This window comes from Choloepus didactylus, chromosome 6, assembly GCF_015220235.1.
Source record: "Choloepus didactylus isolate mChoDid1 chromosome 6, mChoDid1.pri, whole genome shotgun sequence".
Taxonomy (NCBI): domain Eukaryota; kingdom Metazoa; phylum Chordata; class Mammalia; order Pilosa; family Megalonychidae; genus Choloepus; species Choloepus didactylus.
The window spans coordinates 14,941,748-14,963,439 of NC_051312.1; the positions used below are offsets into that span (position 1 = coordinate 14,941,748).

The following is a 21,692-nucleotide window of genomic DNA, read 5'->3' on the forward strand; positions in this document are numbered from 1 at the left end:
TTTGCAAAAATATAAAGCAATGCCTCCCTCCATGCTAATTTTATGCTCTGGAATATATCATTATTTTAACAAACATGTTATTTGTATTAACGTGCAATGAGTATTTACTAATTTTTAAGAAGGCAAAGGGGTTCTGAGATCAAAATGATTAAGATATGTTGGTTTAGGGATTAAGGCTTTGGACTCTCGAGTCAGACTGCCAGCTGATATTACGGCTCTGCTACTGCAAGCTTTGGTGATCTTTGGGCAAATGACTTATCCTCCCTGGGCTTCAGCTTCTTTGTCTGTAACATGGGGATAATAATAAACCTACGTCTTAGGATTTTTTGAGATTAAATGAGTAACACACATAAAACTCTCATCAGAGTGCCTGGAACATAGTAGTGACTCCATAAAGGTTAGCTTTCCTTTTTGTTACTCTTCTAGAGTGGCTCTTGATACTGGTGACCCTGAAGCACTGATACAAACTTTGTGAGCCAAGCTGTACTTCCAACCAACTCATCTTCCCGTTCAGCAGTTGTTGTAGGAGCCACTGGGTGGAGCTTCTTGGGGAAATCAGTAGGAGATGTCAAGAACCAGACAGGTTAGATGACTTGGTCATCTCTGCCGGTACCCACACTGCCACATGTTAGCTGAATGAATGCATGACTAATAGAGAAGATGACACCAAGGTGACCTTGGGAATCGGGAGGAGACGCCATCGCAAAGAGGCAGGATATGTTTTGCCAGCCAAACTGTCAACGAACTCACCTCCCTTGAATCACTCTCCATTGCTCCAAAGAGTTGCCAGCCTTAGGATTCAATATTCCCTTTTGGATTTTCCTCAAAGCATCATTCATCTGTAAATAATATTATACCACATCTTTATTCTCACAGTGCTGTTCAAGACTATTCCTCACATTGACAAAGGATTGAGTGGGTTGCCAAAACGGAGAAAGAGGAAGAAATGAATAATTCAATAATGGTGAAGGCCATCAACATAATCAAAATTCCCTGTAACAGAAGAAGAAAAACAATGAAGAGTCATGGTGTTAGCACAGTGTTTGTTTTCTGATTACCATGAGGCCACACTGCCCAGGCATGAGGACAAGCTCCCCATGTCTCTTTGTATCTGATGCCTAGGAAACAAATTAGTGGTGGATGATGGGGAAATATGACTGTTATCATAGAATAGTGTATTATTTTCATAGAGAAAGTAATACAGAATAATCCATTTGCTAAATTATATGTAGGAAATACTCCATTTCAGAAATCTATAAAATACAAAAAAAATACATAAATATCCAAAAAAAAAAAAGGGTTTCACCCAGAATGTGGTCTGCTGAAGGAGAAAAAGGGAGAAGGTGAAGAAACAGGAGAAAGACAGAAGCAAAAAATAGAAAAGGATAGACAGAAAAAGAGGGAAAAAAGGAAAATTACAGGTTCAGAAAAAGAGGAACATGCAGAAAAAGTCATTAAAAGAAGCATAGGCTAATAGTACCATCTGTGTTCTTGTGATAAAATACAAAAGACCTTTAAAATGTTTTGTATTTTGGCAACTAAGAGCACAAACGGATAAGCTGGACATATTAGCACTAAGCCAGTGAAGGTTTATAACCTCCTGAGAACTGTACTTTACATTTAAGTTGCAAAGATTAAGATGGCCAACATTGTCCTATAACCATATTTGTCTACCATGTTTTAACTATAGCTTGAACAACTATTTATATTAGAGCCACGTGGATCTTAATGACCACATAATGTTTCATGGTTTAGTTTGCTGTAATTTATTTATTTATTCTTTAGCGATAGGAACTCATTTTATTCTTCCTCTACCTTTTCTTTTTTTTTTCTTTTTCATTTTTTTTTCAGCACTCTGAACAATGCTACAATAAACATTCTTGTATATACACTTTTATATATTGGTGGTATAATTGTTATGAGCATAGATAGCTGGGTTGAAAGTTAGGTGTCTCTCATTTAAGTAGATATTGTCTCTGTTTTCCAAAGCAGTAGTAACATTTCATATTTCTGCTACAGATACAGCTCTTTAATTTTTATCAGTCTAATGAATGTAAATATTATTTCATTGTTAATTTAATCGGTGTTTCCTGACCACTTGTGAATTTGAGCATCACTGGTTTGGCCATGAGAATTCCTTCCTCATATTCTTTGTCTATTTTTCTATTGTTTTCTTGACATTCTTTTTGGCTACATGCACTATTTGCATATAAAAACATCACAATTTTGCTGTTATCTGCTTCACAAATATTTCTTCAGTCCTTTTACCATACCAAAATTTATGTATAAATATCTGTATGTTTCCATATTTTGATTTCCAGATCAGGAAAGCACATTTCCATGACCCCAGTAAGTTCTCTTGTGCCCCTTCCCAGTCAGCCCCCACCTCCTCCAGGGGAAACCACTCTTCTGATTTTTAACACTATTGGTTAAATTTGTTTTTTCATTTCTGCATGTGAATTTGTTTGCTCAGTGTAATGGATTGAAATTCATCCATGTCCTTGCATGTATCAGATGGCTTTTCTTTTTTTTTTTTTTTTTTTTTATTGCTGAGTGGCATTCTATTGTTTGAACAATCACAGTTTGTTGAGCCATTTTCCTGATACACATTTGAAATGGTTCTAGCTTTTGACTATTTTGAATAGAGTCGCTGTGAACATTCTTGTTTATATGCATATGCATTCATTTCCTTGGAGATATATAATGCTGAGACATAAAAGAGGTGTATGCTTAACTTTATTAAACACTATGAAACAGTTTTTTGAGGTGGTTGAAACATTTTACACTGCCACCAGAAATTTCTAAGAGTGCTTAACATTTCTGCCAACACTTGCTAGTGTCAGTATTTTTTTTCTTTAACAAGTAAGTCTTCTTTTACTTAAACATAACCATAATATCATCACACCTAAAAAAACCATGATGATTTCTTATTTTTTGCCATGCAACAAGAAATGACTGTATTTGAATACATAACTTCTGTACAACCAAAAATAAAACAGCAGAAAGAATTAAATGGATGATTTCTCAATATCATCTAATATATAGTCACTGTTCAAATTTTCCCATTTACCTCAAATATGTATCGTTACAGTTTGTTCAAATTAGCGTCCACATGTGGTCCACACTATGTATTTGATTGTTCCTTTTCTATCTTTTTTTAAAATTAAATTCAGTTTTATTGAAATATTTTCACATACCATACAATCATCCACAGTGCACAATCAACTGTTCACAGTACCATCATATAGTTATGCATTCATCACCCCAATCCATTCTTGAACATTTTTCTTACATCAGAAAGAACCAGAAGTATAAAAAATAAAAGCAAAAAAGAACACCCAAACCATCCCCCAATCCCACCCTATTTTTCATGTAGTTTTTGTGCTCATTTTTCTACTTATCCATCCATACACTGGATAAAGGGTGTATGATGCACAAGGTTTTCACAATTACACTGTCACCCCTTGTAATCTACATTGTTATACAATTGTCTTCAGGAGTCCAGACTACTGGGTTGGAGTTTGAAAGTTTCAGGTATTTACTTCTAGCTATTCCAATACATTAAAACCTAAGAGGTGTTATCTATATAGTGCATAAGAATGTCCACCAGAGTGACCTCTCGACTCCATTTGAAATCCCTCAGCCACTGAAACTTTATTTCATTTCATTTTGCGTCCTCCTTTTGGTCAAGAAGATATTTTCAATCCCATGATGCCGGGTCCAGATTCATCCCCGGGAGTCATATCCTGCATTGCCAGGGAGATTTACACCCCTGGGAGTCAGGTCCCATGTAGTGGGGAGGGCAGTGAGTTCACCTGCCTAGATGGCTAAGTTAGAGAAAGAGAGAGAGAGAGGATCACAGTGGAGCAACAAAGAGGTACTCAGACGGAGACTCTTAGGCACAGTTATATGCAAGTTTAGCTTCTCCTTTGCAGCAACGAGCTTCATAAGGGCAAGTCCCATGATAGAGGGCTTGGCACATCAAACCACCAGTCCTCAGTGTTTGTGACAATATCAGCATCAGTCCAGGTGAGGAAGTCCAACACTTCTGTATTTTCCCCCAGCTCCTCAGGGGGGCCCTGCAAATATATTTTTATTCTCTGCCCAAATTACTTTGGGATGTGTTAGTGTCAGTACTTTAATAAAAGTTATTCTGGTGTACGTGTAGTGATATCTTGTGATTTTTATTTGCATTTCCCTAATGACCAAGGATGCTGAATACATTTGTACATGCTCACTAACCATTCACATACTGCTCTGGTTTACTAATGCTGCTGGAATGCAAAATACCAGAAATGGGTTGACTTTTATAAAGGGGGTTTATTTGGTTACAAAGTTACGGTCTTAAGGCCATAAAGTGTCCAAGGTAAGGCATCAACAATAGGGTACTCCACTGGAGGAAAGCCATTGGCATCCAGAAAACCTCTGTTAGCTGGGAAGGCATGTGGCTGGTGTCTGCTTGCTTCTAGGTTGTGTTTCAAAATGGTGTTCTTCAAAATGTCAGCATCAGCTTTCAATGGCTGTTTTCAAAATGTCTCTCTTGGCTGCAGCACCGAGCTCCTTCTGTCTGAGCTTTTATAGGGCTCAGTGATTTAGTTAAGACTCATGCTGAGTGGGCAGGGCCACACCTCCATGGAAATAATCCAATCAGAGTTATCACCTACAGTTGTGTGGGTCACATCTCCATGGAAACAACCTAATCCAAAGGTTCCAACCTAATCAAGACTAAATACGTCTGCCCCCACAAGATTGCATCAAAGAACATGGCATTTTCGGGGACATAATACATCCAAAGTGGCACATATACCATTACTTGTGAAGTATTTGTTAAAGTATTACCTATTTAAACTTTTTTGTCTTGTTATTATCAGTTTTCAGAATACATTAAGTATTCTGGATAAGGCTCCTCTGACAAAGATATGTATTGCAGATATTTTCTCCTAGTCCGTGCCTTGCCTTTTCACTTTCTTAATGATGTCTTTGATGAGGAGGTTTTTTGTTTGTTTTAGTTTTAGTTTTCTTAAACATTTTTTTAAAATGTTAATTTTAAAATTTTTTCTTCTGTGGTTAGTCCCTTTTGTGTTCTAACTAAGAAAGCTATTCCTACCAAGGTCACAATATATTCTCCTATTTTTTTTAATTCTTTCCTAGAAGCTTTATAGTTTTAAAATTTCACATTTAGGTGTACCATTGATTTTTTTTTTAAAAATAGAATTTGTTTTTAAGAGCAATTTTACATTGGTGAAAATTGTACAGAAAGTACAGTTTCCATAGATCCCTATCCTCCACATTTCTCTATTATTAATGTCTTGCATTAGTGTGGAGTACTTGTTAAAATTGATGAAGCAATATTGATGCATTACAGGACCATAACTAAACCCCATAGTTTATATTAGGGTTCACTCTTTATGTTGTATAGTTCTATGGATTTTGACAAATGCATAATACTGTGTATCCACCATTACAGTATCAGACAGAATAGTTTTACTGTGCTAAAAATTCCCAGTGCTCCAACCCCTGACATCCACTGCAATTTTTACTTGCAATTTTCATAGTCTTTAATTGTTTTAGTTTTAGTTAAGATAGCTGATAATTGAGAAATGAAACAGAAACCACGATTTGAGAAACAAGTGTCCTATGACTCACCAAACTGATAGTGTTCCAAAACTAGCATGTGAGACAAAGTATCTAAGCTTCATGTTTTAGCATCAGGTTCCTCAGAAGCATATTCTCAAGAGAAGACCTCAGAGAAACCGTTTTAACGGTCATTCCATGTGCATTCCACTCATAATGCCTTTGACTGTCCCAGCAACTTCTCCAGCGCACAGGTTTTAACCCATTCCTGCCCAATTTACCCTTACTCTGACTTCAAACCAACTTAGAACTAACTCCAGCTGCTGAAACTGTGGGGATACCCTTCTCTATTTCCCCCTTTTGACACTGAGTCTCTTGCTCTCCCTTGTTTAGCAAGTTTAATAAACACAGCTTTTTACTGTCATAGATCTCCATGGTGGTCTTTGAATGGGTGCACTTTGACAGTAATAGAGGCCCTAGTGAGGTCAAGCCAAGACTCCTCACCATTATGGTCCTGATCCTTTGTCTCACTCATTACCTGTTCTGTTGAAGCCCCTTGAGCCTTCTCATCAGGGGTTTGTACATTCATTGATAAGGTAAGTCTAGCAATTTTCATTGAGCTTTCCAAGCAGGGTTTATTTCGTTTGTCCTAGGAATCAAGTCTCCAGGATTTTTTAATTATCTGCCTAGGTTGGTACTTGTTTTTGTTTTCCTCCTTAAAGGTCTTCCAAAGTTTTCCCACTACCCATGCTGTCTGTCTGTCTTTTGTCTATATTGTGTGTGTCCATGAGAATAACTTCATAGGGCAAAAGTCTTGTATAGATTTTATAATTCTGCCTCCTTAGTCACAAAGACTATGAGCAAAAGGCCTTCTTAGTCCGATATCCTTCCTAGGACAAACTTGGTCTTGGGACAATCATGAAATCCTTATAAGAACTTTCTTCAGTCTTGCCTATGAACTTTTCTTACAATCTGTGTAAGAAAGTGGCTTTAGGAAAGAGTCTTTGTCACACATTCACCTTCCAGGGATGGCTAATTCCTTGTGCCAACAGGCAGGGGTGTGTTTTCCAAGGCCCTCATTATCCCTAGAATCTTTTTACTTCCAGGTTAATAATTGACTGAATCCTGACAAATTAATATTGTTACATCTTAGTATAGGATTTGACTACTCCATTCTGATAATACTTATTTGTATAATAAATTCATCAGTGTTTTCTACTAGCAGGTATGGGCTATCTTCCTTGCTAGTCATCTAATCATTCTTTATGATCTTAGACAGGAGAAGGGTTATTTTAGAAATATCATTAGAGAAAGACTACACTTGAGCCTTGCTTGTTAAGATCTCATTAAAACCACCACCCAAACCAAGAATATACACCAATTACAGACCTAATAAGCTGTAGGCCTCTAAAGACTATTCAGAAGCAGGTGGTCCAAAAGATTGGACAGTTAATAGACAGCTGGCTCAAGTTCCTCAGAATTCACAACTAGAGTAGTTCCACTCAAGACTTTTGGAACAAGCCTCCTCCAACATGCCAGATGTCATTGAAGTACTTATTCTCTTGGCTGTTTTCTCTCTTATCTGCTAGTTTAAGGTTCTAGATTATTGGTAGATGATCCTACTAACATAATACTACCAAGACATTCTTCCTTGACAATCAATATTGTCATATTCCTTCATTCTTTCATGCTAGAGAATAAGGTACAATCAAATTTCTGGCAAGACACCAACAACAGAAACTAACTCAAAAAGAAACAGATAATCTGAATAGACCTATATCAAGTAATTTGCAAACTTCCCACAAAGGAAAGCCCAGGCCCAGATGGTTTCACTCATGAATTCTACCAAACATTTATTATAAAACTGTTTTAGTTTCCTCAGTGCTAAAAAAAAATACCATACAATGAGTTGGCTTAACAATGGGCATTTATTGTCTCACGGTTTCAAAGGCTAGAAGGCTTATTTCCTCTTGGGGTCAGTATCTTGTTATCTTATGACTGTGTGATGGTTTGAAGCTGTTACATACCCCAGAAAATTGTGCTCTTAAAGCTAACCCGTTCCTTTGGATGTGGACCCATTGTAAGTAGGATCTTTTTGGTGAGTAGGATCTTAATTTAAGATGTGACCTACCTCATTCAGGGTGGATCCTAATCTCACTGGAGTCCTTTATAAGAGAATGAAATTCAGACAAAAAGGGAAAAAGCCACAGAAGCTGGGAGAGAAAGCCCCAGAAGCCAGCAGCTGAAAACAAAGAAACCCAGAAGAGAAGTGAGAGACCAGCAGATGTCTCCATGTGTCTTGCCACCTGACAGAGGAGTCCAGGATCTCTGGCAGCTGGACTTTGGGGAGAAAGCATCACCTGATGATGCCTTGGTACAGACATTTCATGGCCTCAGAATTGTAAGCTTGTAAGCTAATAAATCCCTATTGTCAAAAAGTAGCCCATTTGTGGTATATGGCATTTTGGCAGCCTGGCAGACGAAAATAGACTGGTTGGCAATCTTTGGGGTTTCTGAGCTTTTCTGCCACATGGCAGTGTACGTGTTGGCATTTTCTCCTTTCTATTGCAGATGCTATTAACCTCTAGCTCTTGGCTGCTCCCTGTGACTTCTCTAGTATCCAGTTTCCTTTGCTTACGAGGATTTCAGCCATATTGAATTGTTTCACCTTCATTCAGTTGGGGCACACCTTATCTAGTGACGTCTTCCAAGTTCCTATTTACAAATGGTTCACACTCACGGGACCAGGTGTTGGGAACTGAACATGCCTTTGTGGGGGACATGATTAATTCCCAACAAAGATTTAATGCCAATACTTTACAAAATCTTCCAAAATATAGGAGAGGAGGGAATGCTTCCCAACAAATTCTATAAGGCCAGTATTAACTTGATACCTAAGCCAGAAAAAGACATCACAAGAAATGACAACTTTAGACCAATATCCCTTATAATTAAAGATTCAAAAATCCTGAGCAAAATACAAGCAAACTGAATCCAGCAACATATAAAAAGAGTTATACACCATGATCAAGTGGGATTTATCCCAGGAATGCAAGATTTATTTAAGATGCAAAAAATGGTCAAACAATGTAATACAGCCTGCCAATAGAATAAAGGGAAAGAACCACAAGTTCATTTCAACAGATGCAGAAAAAGAATTTGACAAAATCCAACATCCTTTCATGACAAAAATGCTCAACAAATCAGGAATAGAAGAGGACTTTGTCAACCTGATAAAGTCCATCCAAGAAAAATCCACAGCTAACATTATGCGTAATGTGAAAGACTAGATGCTTTCTCACTAAGTTAGGGAGGAAAATAAGGAACTCAGCTGTTACCACATTGATTCAACATTGACTGGATGCTCTAGACATGCCAAGTAAGCAAGAAACAGACACAAAAGCATCCAGATTGGAAAGGAAGAAGAAAAATTATCTTTATTTGCAGATGACAGGATGTTATGTAGAGAAAATCAGAAGAAATCCTCTTAAAATGATTAGAACCAATAAAAAATGAAATTAAGAACACAATTCCATTTACAATAGCATCAAAAAATAAAATACTTAGGGATAAATTTAACAGAAAAGTACAAGGCTTGCACACTGAAAACTACAAAACGTTGAAAGCAATTAAAGAAGAACTTAATAAATGGAGAGACATACCAGGTTCATGGATCAGATAACTTAATATTGTTAAGATGGCAACATTCCTCATACTGGTCTACTTATTCAATGTAATCAAAATCTCAGCTGGGTTTTTTTGTAGAACTTGATAGGTTGTGTCTAAAACTCACATGGAAATGCAAGGATTCACTATAGCTAATAGAATCCTGAAAAGAACAAAGTGGCAGTATTCACACTTCTTATTTTCAAAACTTATTACAAAGTTAAAGTAATGAGGACAGTGTGGTTCTTCTGGCAAAAGAATAGATCTAAAGATTAATAGAATAGAATTGAGAGTCCAGAAATTGGGAAAAAACAGAACAAAACAAAACAACACAAAAACCTTCACATTTACAGTGATTTGACTTTTGTCAAGGTTGCCGAGGAAATAAAAGAGGTAAAAATAGTCTTCTCAACAAATTTTGTTGGGGTTACTGGATAGCCACATGAAAAGAATGAAGTTGGACCCTTTCTTCATGCCATATTCAAAATGGATCATATACTTAAATGTAAGGGCTAAAATAACAGAACTCTTAGAAGAAAACATAGGAATAAATCTTCATGACCTTTGATTAGGCAATAGTTTCTTAGATACAACACCAAAAGCACAAGCGATAAAATTAAAAAAAAGATAAATTGGAGATTATCAAAATTAAGAACTTTTGAGCTGCAGAGTGAACCTTAATGTGTGCAAATTAGGGAAAGTAATCTTTTAAGTGATTTGGGGAATATCTGAATGTAAAGCAGACTGTGACAAAAGAATCTAAATATATTACAAATGCATGAAATACCCTCACTGAAGAGAGTGAGTATGTGTGTGTGGGGGAGATGCTCACCTAAGTTTCTTTGGAGTTTAATGGTGAAGACTAAATGCAACAGAAACTGTTCATAAGCATTGTCTCCAGTTGATAAAATTATTTCTCACAGAGGTACCATGTAAGAATTATGAAGCCTCTATGCATATATGTGTGTGTGTATAAACGGTTAGTAAATAAATGGGTGGAGGATGGTAGAAGCCAGGGTTTTCACTGTTGGAGTAGGAAGTTATGGATAAACAAAGGGGGAGGCTAAAATAATCCATTTGGTAATGAATTAGTGGTGGAGACATCATTATTAATTCATGTTCAGCCTAATATGGATACTGATAGATAAACATAGAAGTACTCAGATCTGTATCAATACATGAGTTAGTGTATGCACATATATTTCCTTGCTCTGTCAGCTGAGGGGGCCTGGAAGCACTGACACCCCAGAAGCAAAGCACACCAGGCACCCAAATCTTTGTTTCTGTTATAGATTGGATTGTGTACCCCCAAAAGATATGTTGAAGTCCTAATCCCTAAGAATGTGAGCTTATTTGGAAATAGGGATATTTTTAGATGGAATTAGTTAAGTTAAAATGAAGTCATGCTGGATGAGGGTGGCCCTTTAATCCAATTTGAATGGTGTCTATAAGAAGGGGACAAGAGACAGAGACAGAGAGAGAAGATGGCCTTGTGACAGCAGAGGCAGGGATTGAAGTGCTGTAGCTGCAAGTGAAGGAATGCCAGGACTTTCCAGCAAACCACCAGATGCAAAGGAAAGGCAGGGAAGAATTCTCCCCTACAGGTTTCAGAGGAAGCCTGGCCCTGCTGACAACCTTGGTTGCAGACTTCCAGCCTCCAGAACTGTGAGACAATAAATCTGTCATTTTAAACCACCCAGTTTATGGTACTTTGTTATGTCAGTCCTAGGAAACAAAGGCAGCTTTTAATGCCATTTTATAACAAAAGGAACCCAGGCTTCTTTGAGAAATGACTCATTCTAAGCCTGGGCTTGGGCATGTAGAAGACGAGCCTGAAGCATCTTGTGGTGCCAGAAAGGAAGTGCTTAAAAAATAAATAAAAACCCATCACAATAGGGGTATGTCAAAGGATTGCAGGAATCAGCTGAAAGAGATTCCAATGACCAAAACTTGAACAATGTGAGCAACAAAATAAATAAAACAACATTGGATTATAGCCAAGAGTATAAAATAAATACCATTAAATCCATATGGATATAAAAAGTGATTGAATAAATACATAAAGAAATGGGGGAAAATAGACAAATCTCCCATTTAGAAGAATTCCAGATAATTTACATAGATTCTTTGCCATTAGGAGTTGGCTACACAGAGTGACTTCCTTCCAAAGAGTCCAGGATGGAAAGGAGGGAAAACAGTAGCTTGATTATAGGTGTATTCAGTTTATGAAAATCCATCAATCTGTACACTCATCATTTAATTAAAAAACAGTTTTAGAAATATGTCCAACACTTCAATATTGTCTAATCTGTCTCATTCTATGGAAGGTCTCACACAAAGACTTGCAGGGAAAACCACTGATCATGCAAACTGAGTTTCTCTAATTTTCTGAGCCCCATCTCAGTTCTGTCTCAAAAAGGTAATTTTAGAGGGAATTAGTAGGATTTTTTAAGGGACAAAGTTAGTCATAGGGTGGATTTAGGGCAGAAGTAAGTGATACAGGTAAGGATAGTTCAGATTTTGTAAACTAAGTCAGCAGTCTTATCTTTGGAATATATATTCTGTGAAGTATTATATGGGTCTGAATTAGTAATATGAAAATAGTTAGACCTTAGTTTGTCTTGCATTTAAGAATAAACCAATACCCTGGAAGCCACCCTCATCCTTCCTTCCAATTTTTAACTCTGCCAAGATAACCATTTTTCTGAGTCCCTATTTTTTTTTGAAGGTAATCTTTCCCCCCAGTTGCTTTAAACTTTCTTTGTCTTTTGTTTTCTACATTTTCATCATAATGTGTCTCGGTGTTTGGAATTCACTGGGCATCTTGGATATGTGGTGTTCTAGTTTGCTAATGCTGCCAGAATGCAAAACACGAGAGATGGATTGGCTTTTATAAAAGGGGGTTTATTTGTTTACAAAGTTACAGTCTTAAGGCCATAAAGTGTCCATCAACAAAGGGTACCTTCACTGGAGGATGGCCAATGGTGTCCGGAAAACCTCTGTTAGCGGGGAAGGCATGTGGCTGGTGTCTGCTCCAAATTCTGGTTTCAAAATGACTTTCTCCCAAGACATTCCTCTCTAGGCTGCAGTTCCTCGAAAATGTCACTCTCAGTTGCTCTTGGGTTGTTTGTCCTCTCTTAGCTTCTCTGGAGCAAGAGTCTGCTTTCAACGGCCATCTTCAAACTGTCTCTCATCTGCAGCTCCTGTGCTTTCTTCAAAGTGTCCCTCTTGGCTGTAGTAGTTTGCTCCTTCTGTCAGATCTTATATAGTGCTCCAGTAATTCAATTCAGACCCACCCTGAATGGGTGGGCCAGCACCTCCACGGCAGTTATCCAACCAGAGTCATCATCCACAGTTGGGTGGGGCACATCTCCATGGAAACACTCAAGGAATTACAATCTAATTAACACTGATAGGTCTGCCCACACAAGATTACATCAAAGATAATGGCGTTTGGGGGACATAATACATTCAAACTGGCACATGTGGGTTAATGGTTCTAAAAATCTCTCATTTCCTCTTTCTCATTCACTTTCTTCTCTCTGCCTATAACTCTAACCAAGTTCATGTGACACCATATGTTTCATTTCTTACCTTCTTTTCTGTCTTCCATTTATCCATGAAATATATTTTGATCTAGTGTACAGTATCAAATATGATACCAAATACATTCATATATGTGTGTGTGTGTGTACATATGTATATATATATATATATTTTTTTTTTTGAGTGAGAAAGATAGGATCACTTAAGGTTATTTTTTTTTAAATTCAGTTTTATTGAGATATATTCACGTATCGTACAGTCATCCATGGTGTACAAACAACTGTTCACAGTACCATCATATAATTGTGCATTCATCATCCCAGTCTATTTTTTGAACATTTTCCTTACAGTAGAAAAGTAAAAATAGGAATAAAAAATAAAAGTTAAAAAGAACACCCAAATCATCCCCCCTCCCACCCTATTTTTCATTTAGTTTTTGTCCCCATTTTTCTATTCCTCCATCCATACACTGGATAAAGGGAGTGCGATTCACAAGGTTTTCACAATCGCGCTGTCACCCCTTGTAAGCTACATTGTTATACAATTGTCTTCCAAAGTCAAGGCTACTGGGTTGCAGTTTGAAAGTTTCAGGTATTTACTTCTAGCTATTCCAATGCATTAAAACCTAAAAAGGGTTATCTGTATAGTGTGTAAGTGCCCACCAGAGTGACCTCTCAACTCCATTTGGAGTCTCTCAGCCACTGAAACTTAATTTTATTTCATTCATCCCATTTTGGTCAAGAAGATGTTCTCAATCCCACGATGTCGGGTCCAGATTCATCCTCTGGAGTCATATCCTGCGTTGCCAGGGAGATTTACACCCCTGGGAGTCAGATCCCACATAGTGGTGAGGGCAGTGAGTTCACCTACCAAGGTGGCTTAGCTAGAGAGAGAGGGCCACATGTGAGCAACAAAGAGGTACTCAGGAGGAGACTCCTAGGCACAATTATAAGCAGGTTTAGCTTCTCCTTTGCAGTAATGAGCTTCATAAGGGCAAGCCCCAAGATAGAGGGCTTGGCATACCAAACTGTCCGTCTTCAATGTTTGTGAGAACATCAGCAACAATGGTAGGTGAAGAAGTCCAATACTTCCACCATTTTCCCCCAGCTCCTCAGGGGGGGCCTTGCATATATATTTTTATTCTCTCCCTGCAGGTATTTTAAAGTTTATGATTTATTTCCTAAAACCTAGTAAGCATCAGTGTTTTAAAATCTCCTCTGATATTTCCAGTATCTGAAGTCTGTATGTGGTTTTGTTCTTGCTGTATTTTGTGTCTACTAGTTTTTACTACATTGTTTTATTTCTTTCTGTGCCTTGTTTTGGTGCTTGTTAATAATATTCATTGGAAAATTTGTTAGGAGTTTCTTGAGACCATTGGATGTACCCCCACCCAGATATCCTTTGGTTTTGCTTGTGTCTAGTGCTTGGTGCACCAAATATTTGAATCTTGAGCATTCTTGGCTTGTGCAGTTTATGTCTACCAAAGGTTAAAATCCAGATGTGGGGAGGTGGGAAGGAGCTGCTCAGGGTGTGGATGGGGGTCTGGTCTGTGACCACAATTTCTTGAAGACTCTTTTTCTTTTTTGGCCTCTATTCAACAAGGCTTCTGTGCTAACGGGGGCCAGGGTACTTTATCTTTTTGCCCTTACCTGAAGAATATGTCAGCCTATCATGGACGGAGCTAAGTGTGGAGAAGGTCTCTTCCAAAGGCTTCCTACCTTGAATGACTCCGAGGCCTTGACGACGTTCTCCTTCACCCTTCACGGGCAGGGAATCAGATTCCAAATTGGCAACATTGGCTTATGTCCTGGAGGCATAAGCAGCTCCAGTGCTCTTTGGCATTCTATTTACAGATCTCAGGTTACAAGCTTTCATCCAAAAATTGATCAAGGAGTACTCTTCACTTGACAGTTCTTTAATACATTTATGATGGTTTTTGGTTTGTTTTTCATGTAGCATTTTGTGTGTGTGTGTTCAGAGAGAGAGTTGATCCAAATAGCCCAGTTCTCTGTTAACAGAATAAATTTCCCTAGTTTCTGCTCTTTACCTCACTCCTGCTTTGTATGGCCCTGGTGCTTCCTTCTCAGCCATTCCCGGACGATGCAGTGTGGAATGTTGTACTTCTATTGGGACTGCCTTTCCGGTAGATGGTTAGCTTTCAGCTTCCTCAGCTTTGCTTTCCGTCTTCCAACAATTCTTGGTGAGTCTTGTCCACATTTTCTCTCTTTGTGGATTCATAACTTTTATATTCCTTTACTCTAATTTTGGTGGTGTTTGGAAAGATCAGAAATAAATGCCTGATTTCAATCCACCAGGCTTTACCAGAAGACTAGCCTACATATTAAGACCAAAGCCAAAACCATAAAAAAAAAAACTCCACTCATGATTCAGATGGACATCTAGGATTGTGAACTGCTACTTCTGCAACTGCATTTTTCTTTTAGTATATCCACTTTCTATTTTATACTGTACTCACTCGTGTACATGTTTTATCTCTTCCGCTCGCCTATGACTTCCTAAATGCGTAGGTGATACTGTGTTTCTATTTCTTTTCAAAAATGCCTGGTATAATGCCTATCAAATATAATGGATTCATTAAATGTTTGTAAATTAAATAAAATACATGGGCCTACACATTATCTGGATGGTATGGCTTGGGTGCTAATAAATCTTTTTGATTAAACCCGGCACTCCTTACCCTAGAGTTGCATCATGCTTACCATTAATAGGGTGGTGATGGCATGACACTCACTGGCTCCATCAGAATAGCCACAAAGGTAGTGTCGATCTAGAGCAAAACCGAACGAGAGGAGAATGATGCCAGCTATTGCTCCCAGCGCACTAAGAGTGTTCATTATTCGGCTCATGAGCATCTGAGAAAGAAGAAGAACATAAAGGAATCACCCAGCCTGTGGTTTAGACAAAGCAGTGGGCTGGGAGACTGGAAAATGCTTTAGTCATAGCATCGCCATACCATGAGGTGGCTGTTTCGTCTTGCATGATCAACTGACCTTTTGATAACTCCAACCTGCATTCTGTGCCTAAGTTAACTGCCATGTAGGGAGATTCTGAGATAGCTGGTGGGGAAGGGTGCACGAGGGACAAAAGAGGTACTTAAGAATTACAGGAATTGTATTTTGCATTTTGATGCTCTGACAAAAACCCCGACTCATTTATATTTTTGTTTTGTTTTAAGACCCTTGGATTTAAATGTGGTATCTCCCTGCAAATTTTATTTCTTCCTGAAACTGCTCACAGGAGATGCCCTTTGCTGCAAATTGGCTTTGATTTATTAATTAATGTCTCCTGTTTTTGATTCTTTGAGAAAAGTAAACATATTCCACATATAATTTTATCTATAAATTACAATTTCACACTCATGAGCACCTTGTTCTTCATTTCTAGATTCTGTTTATGGTTTAGTCAGGATGTCTACACAGTGTGCCTTTCATATGAGTCAATCTGGTGCTTGTTAAGGTGCTTGGATGGAGTAGGCAATGAAAATACTTCTAGAAAAAATGAACGAGTGAGTCAACTGATAGGCTTGTTGGAGACCTGTTCTACCACGAATTGGCTGAGGACCTTGGACAAATCAATTAACTATTCTATGCCTCATTCATTTATAATAAAAAGACTTAAACAGAATGAACTCGAATATTTGGGCACCATTGTTTTACAATCTTATGAAATAAATGAAGCAACTGCTATGGGCTGGGGACTAGTGCTAACTTCACAGTTTGTGGGATTGTGGTGGCCTAAGGATCTTCCAAATTCCTCTTAAAGACTGGAATGAATTATTTCAGTCATAAATTTTTAAGAAAGTGGAGCTATAACTTACCAGAGTTCTTGTGGTTTTTCTTTTCATTCCAATTAGGAAGGCTCCAGAATTAATGAACTGTTAAAAAGAATTGACATCTTAATGACTGACATGTGGAGTTCTCACAGAGTTGAACTCTATGCATTTCTTTTCCATGCCCTCCTTACCTGTTCACACCATCCTCAGGATAGTGTGAAGGGTTGGATGCCTTGTATAACTGTCCACAAATGAATTGTGGACAAAACACTGGATTGGAAATTTGTTTTGGCCTTAACTATTTGAGCATGAGAAATATTTTATTTTTACCTTACTAAGTTTTAGTTTTCTCATCCATCCTCCTTTTATAGCCATTGTGAACTCAGGTTTGATAACATGATACACTGGTGTCAAATCAGTTAACAACCAATATGATGGATTCCATCAGCCCTATAAACACCCCTCATCCCCATTTGCAGTCCAATGCATTCTCTCGGATGGGAAAATAAGGCGGAGTTGCAGCTTATGTGCTGAGTATTCTGCAAAATGCTGGGAATGTTCATGGAGGTGAGACTTAGGGGGTGGCATCATTGTCTAGAGGAAACTTCAAATCTTATTACATCTCATCCATGTTTAAATTCCTAGCCCCTTAGCCTGGTGGATGAGCCCCCATTTTTCCAGCCCCACCTGTCCCCCCTCCTCCCATACCTTCAGTCTTTGGCCCATGCTTCTCCCTTGGCATGCAACGAGATACCCTGCTCCTTCCACCCATTCCCCATTCCCTCCCTCTGTATGCCTCCCCACTGGATTAACCACTCTTCCTCTAAAGCTCAGTCAAGCTGGAATTGTCTCTGGGAAACCTCCCCTCCTTTTGGTAGGTGTCTTTCCTGTCGAGGCAGCCCATGCATCCTCAGTTACCACTCATACATCCTGTTGCAATTGGCTGACTCTCTACTCGGCTGAGACCCGGAGGCCAAGGATGTCTTTTTTCTGAATCCCCACATGCTGTCCATTCTCTGGCACTAAATTTGGTGCTAAATTAATGTTTATTGAATGTGATTAAATGTAATTACACATTTAATCTGTGATTACAGAGATGAGTGCCTCTGTGCGGCTCAACGGTACATCAAAGGGCACATTACTCCTTTATCTGTGCTTACAGAAGCACTTTCTGCACCTCTGTGATATTTATCCCACTGCCTTGAAATGATCTGTTTATATAACTTCTTTGAAGGAAGGGCCCATGTATTATTAATTCTTTGGATACTCATTGCCTTGCTGTAAAGATCTGGCTCACAATAGATTGAATGAATTAACAAATACATGACTTCAAGACCTGAGGGAAAACATGCCCAATGATGGAATATCAGTAACTCTGATGAATTGGTTGGGGAATAATTTCAGTGAGGGTAATTTTATTTATTTATTTTACACTTTTCAAAACTATCATACAGATATCCTGATCTATCACCCAAATCCAGGTCATTTTATAACTATTCCTTAACATCTCCATTGGCATGGCTTCAAGTTGGACTCAATTGACCGTACTCACCAAAACAGAGCTCCAGAATGGATATCCAGAAATGAATATAAAGGGAAACCGTGGGTATGGTGGTACAAGAGTGAAAAACAGAATGACTCCAAAAGAAAAGTGCATCAGTCCAAACACGATTTGGGTAGTCTGTACAGAGAAGGACATGGTGAGGAAAGAGCAAAGCAATGTGTTCCCTTTTGCTTAGAAGCTCTCCTTTCAGTTGAAAGGATTTGGCAATCTTGTTCTTTAGTAAATAAAGGGAGGATAGTTGAAGCCCCTTTATGATCTTCCCAGGTATTTTCTTAATCCTTTTTCGTATCTGATAATAGATAAAAGATACAGATAGTTTTCCTGAAATTTGGTCCATAAACAGGCAACATCAACATCACCTGGGAGTTAGACATGCAAAGTATCAGGCCCTGTTCCATAATTACTGAACAGAATCTCCAGGTGGGGCTGAGAAAGCTGTGTCTTAATAAGCTCTTCAAGTGATTCCTATGAATGCTATAAGTTTGGAAAGCACTGAATTCTAAATCACTGTATCAGCCTGACTTCCAGCTGAAGCGGACTATCAGACAACTCTGCAGGAGTTGACCAGTAATTCTCCCGCTCTCCTGGGCCCAGAGCACTCCCCACCTTTTCTATTTATCTTTTTCTTCCCAGTCCATGCTGCAATACCAAGCAGCGGTTTGATAAATGTTAGGGAGGATTGATGAGAATTACATAAAGAATGGAAGGTATAAAATATACGTGTCTATGTCCTCTGCCCTCTCATTCTCGATCCACCTTCTAAGTCTGATTTACTCTCACTTTCTCCCATAGCAACCATCATTTTTAAGCAGGAGAGTCTTAAATGATGCCTTTTCCTCAACTTCAGACCCACATTTCTAGCTCTTGTCAAACACCCCCACTTGAACGTCCCATTAACACCTCATATTCAACATGTCCGAAAACCAAGCTCTGTTTTTCCCCTTTAAATCTGATCTTCTTCCTGCCTTCTCTGTCTCTACTTTTGGCATCATCATCTTCTTAGGCTTGAGGCAGTAGGTCAACTTCAGTTCCTGTAATGTATTTCTCAACAATCAAAAAGTAGGCAAGGCGCCTACTTACAAAAGCTTAACTATTTGACTTTTTTCCTTCCATTTTTGTTGTGGCCAATGGTGGGGCACTTATTTCATTTATCATAGATTCCTCCCAAATGTAGAGACATAGGTAGAGACATTTCTGGCCTCTTTCCATCTACAATTGATGAATTTCAAAAAGGAAAGTGGGCATTCAGAACTCAGCCTTCTTCTCTTCTCTTTTTGGGAGTGAGTGCCCATATGTTCTTTTGTTCCTCAAGACCCTAAATATTATAGGGGCAAAGACTGGTCATCTCAATAGCCACAACCAATTCATATGAATTATTAAAAATTGTTTTATAATCAGCTTTTCTGCCCCAACTTTCTTGTTCTCTCTTCCAATGTTTTGCAAGCACTGGAGTAAGATTCCAAAATGGAGCTCCAATCCAGTTCCCAAATCCAGTGATCTTCAGATTCATTCAGAGAAGTGCTTAAAAATATAGAAATTTGACTCTCAAAATTGAGGTTAAGTAGTTATGGGATGAGGACTGGGATTCAGAGTCTATTTTAAGGTTTTAGCTCATTTAAATGATTTTACAGATTGGAAACCACTTGTCTACCACATGTAACCTAGCTAAGGATGGAATATAAGATGCTTGGCAATTAGAGCCCCAAATTAACTTCCTCTTTATTTCTTATTTCTTTTTATTTTTTAAAACCACCTGCATCTTCTAAGTTTGTTTATCCTCTACTACTTCTCCTAGACTATGCCACCCATATGCTTTTGTTCATGATACTTTCTCCATATAGAATAGAATGTCTTCTTTCCCTCCCTTCCTTTCCAATTACTGAAATTCCATCACTTCTTCAGAGTACAGAGTAAATTTCAAATTTACTATAAAGCTGTCTCAACCCTTTTAGCTGTTAATTGTTCTTTTTCTGGATTCCTCCCTCCTCTCACCATTTATGGCCCTTCTTAGATACTGCACTGAAATACAATTTTTAATATTTTCATCTTATGATCTCTAAGTTATGTGTTTATTCTCAGTCAGAGAGACTAGGTTGTGTTTATTTCTATAATTCCCACAGTGTCTAAAATAGTCCCTTGTACAGAGTTAAATAAGTATTTTTTAAAAGAATTTGAACTCTTTAACTGAAGTTTGGATTTCATTATATTTGACTAAAATACTGAAGCAGTTTAGATTACTGGCCGTCTTCTGCATGTCAGTGGGCTATATTTCTCTACTTCTCTAATTTTTTCCTAGAAAAAACATTAATTTCAGTCTGTTTTTCATTCTTGGAGTCTGGGGCTTGCAAAGACAACTATTTTCTAAGATGTGGACAAACACACTTGAACTCTCACATTGTGTGTAAGAACTATTGCTAAATAAAAGTTAATCAAGTGATATTTATGGAATGGATAGGTGGATGAATGGAGAGAAGAGCACTTATAGTATTAAAATGATTTTATGCGAAAGCCCCATATATAAAATATCACGTCATATTGCTAGACTGTAAATTCTGGTGTTTGAATGGGGAAACATAAAATTCAAATTAGGAAAGTAGAGAATGTAATAACCCAGGATAGGTCATCTGACCTATTGAATTTTACTTGGCATTTTCTTTCTTTCTTTCTTTTTTTTCTGTGAACTTGACTGGAAAAATCTCATGGATAGTCAGTTGGGAGATTTATTTTTATTTTTATTTTTATTTTTTTACCTTGATTGTGACCTTCAAGAGCCTAGGAACCTTGGCTTATTCATCTTGTATTTTTCTGAATTGAATGGAAATAAAAGTTGGAATTGTTTCCTACCTTAAAACTTGTGCCACCAGATACTTTTCTGTATCCTTTTGTCCACCCCCTACCCCCCCCCCCCGAAAAAGATTATACTTTGGCATAAGTCTTACTTACCCCTAAGATTTTCTGTCTTTTAGCAAGGCATGTTGGCAAGGGGATTTTAGACTGAGTGGCTGTGGTTCTTAGGGCCGTTTGCTGATATTTGGGAACAGTGACCTCTGGAGGAAACACCAGAAACAAGGGACTGTGGGTAGTTTTTGAATCCATGATGGTATAGTTGATATTGAAGGAAAATAATTTAGTTGATGTTTCAGTCTAGATCACCCTCTTCTCCTGTACCAGGCTGCCTGGAGCACTAGCATGGTTGTGCTTTGTCTTGGAATTCTAGAACCACAGAGTCACAGAATCCTGGAATCTCAGGACTGGTTGAGATTCCAAGAAGGTTAGAGGGTAAAAGGCTCAAGTCTGGGGGTCCAAGGACCTCAGGAACTCACTGTGTTACCTTGAGCAAGTCACATCCCTCTCTCTTGGTTTCAGTCTCCTCATATGTACAAAGACCAGGTTGGAGTCTTGAATTATAAAGACATTTTAGTTCCCAAATAAAGAGTATGTGTAGGCATTTATTCCAGCTCTCTCATCATTCAGATAGACTAAAACTCTCAGGCCACAGAATTAACTATCCCCTTCTTGAATTAGACATAGAGTCTGTTCAATCTGGGG

General features: G+C 38.2%; 1 protein-coding gene across 1 annotated transcript; it reads right to left on the minus strand.

Moving 5' to 3' along the window:
- Positions 1-888: 888 nt before the first annotated feature.
- Positions 889-21,239, minus strand: MS4A5 (membrane spanning 4-domains A5). Its single transcript, XM_037839444.1, has 5 exons — positions 21,087-21,239; positions 18,132-18,260; positions 16,625-16,681; positions 15,507-15,659; positions 889-993 (listed from the first exon to the last, which is right to left on the minus strand). The coding sequence occupies exons 1-5, from the start codon at positions 21,237-21,239 to the stop codon at positions 889-891; spliced, it is 597 nt and encodes a 198-aa protein (XP_037695372.1).
- Positions 21,240-21,692: the final 453 nt, after the last annotated feature.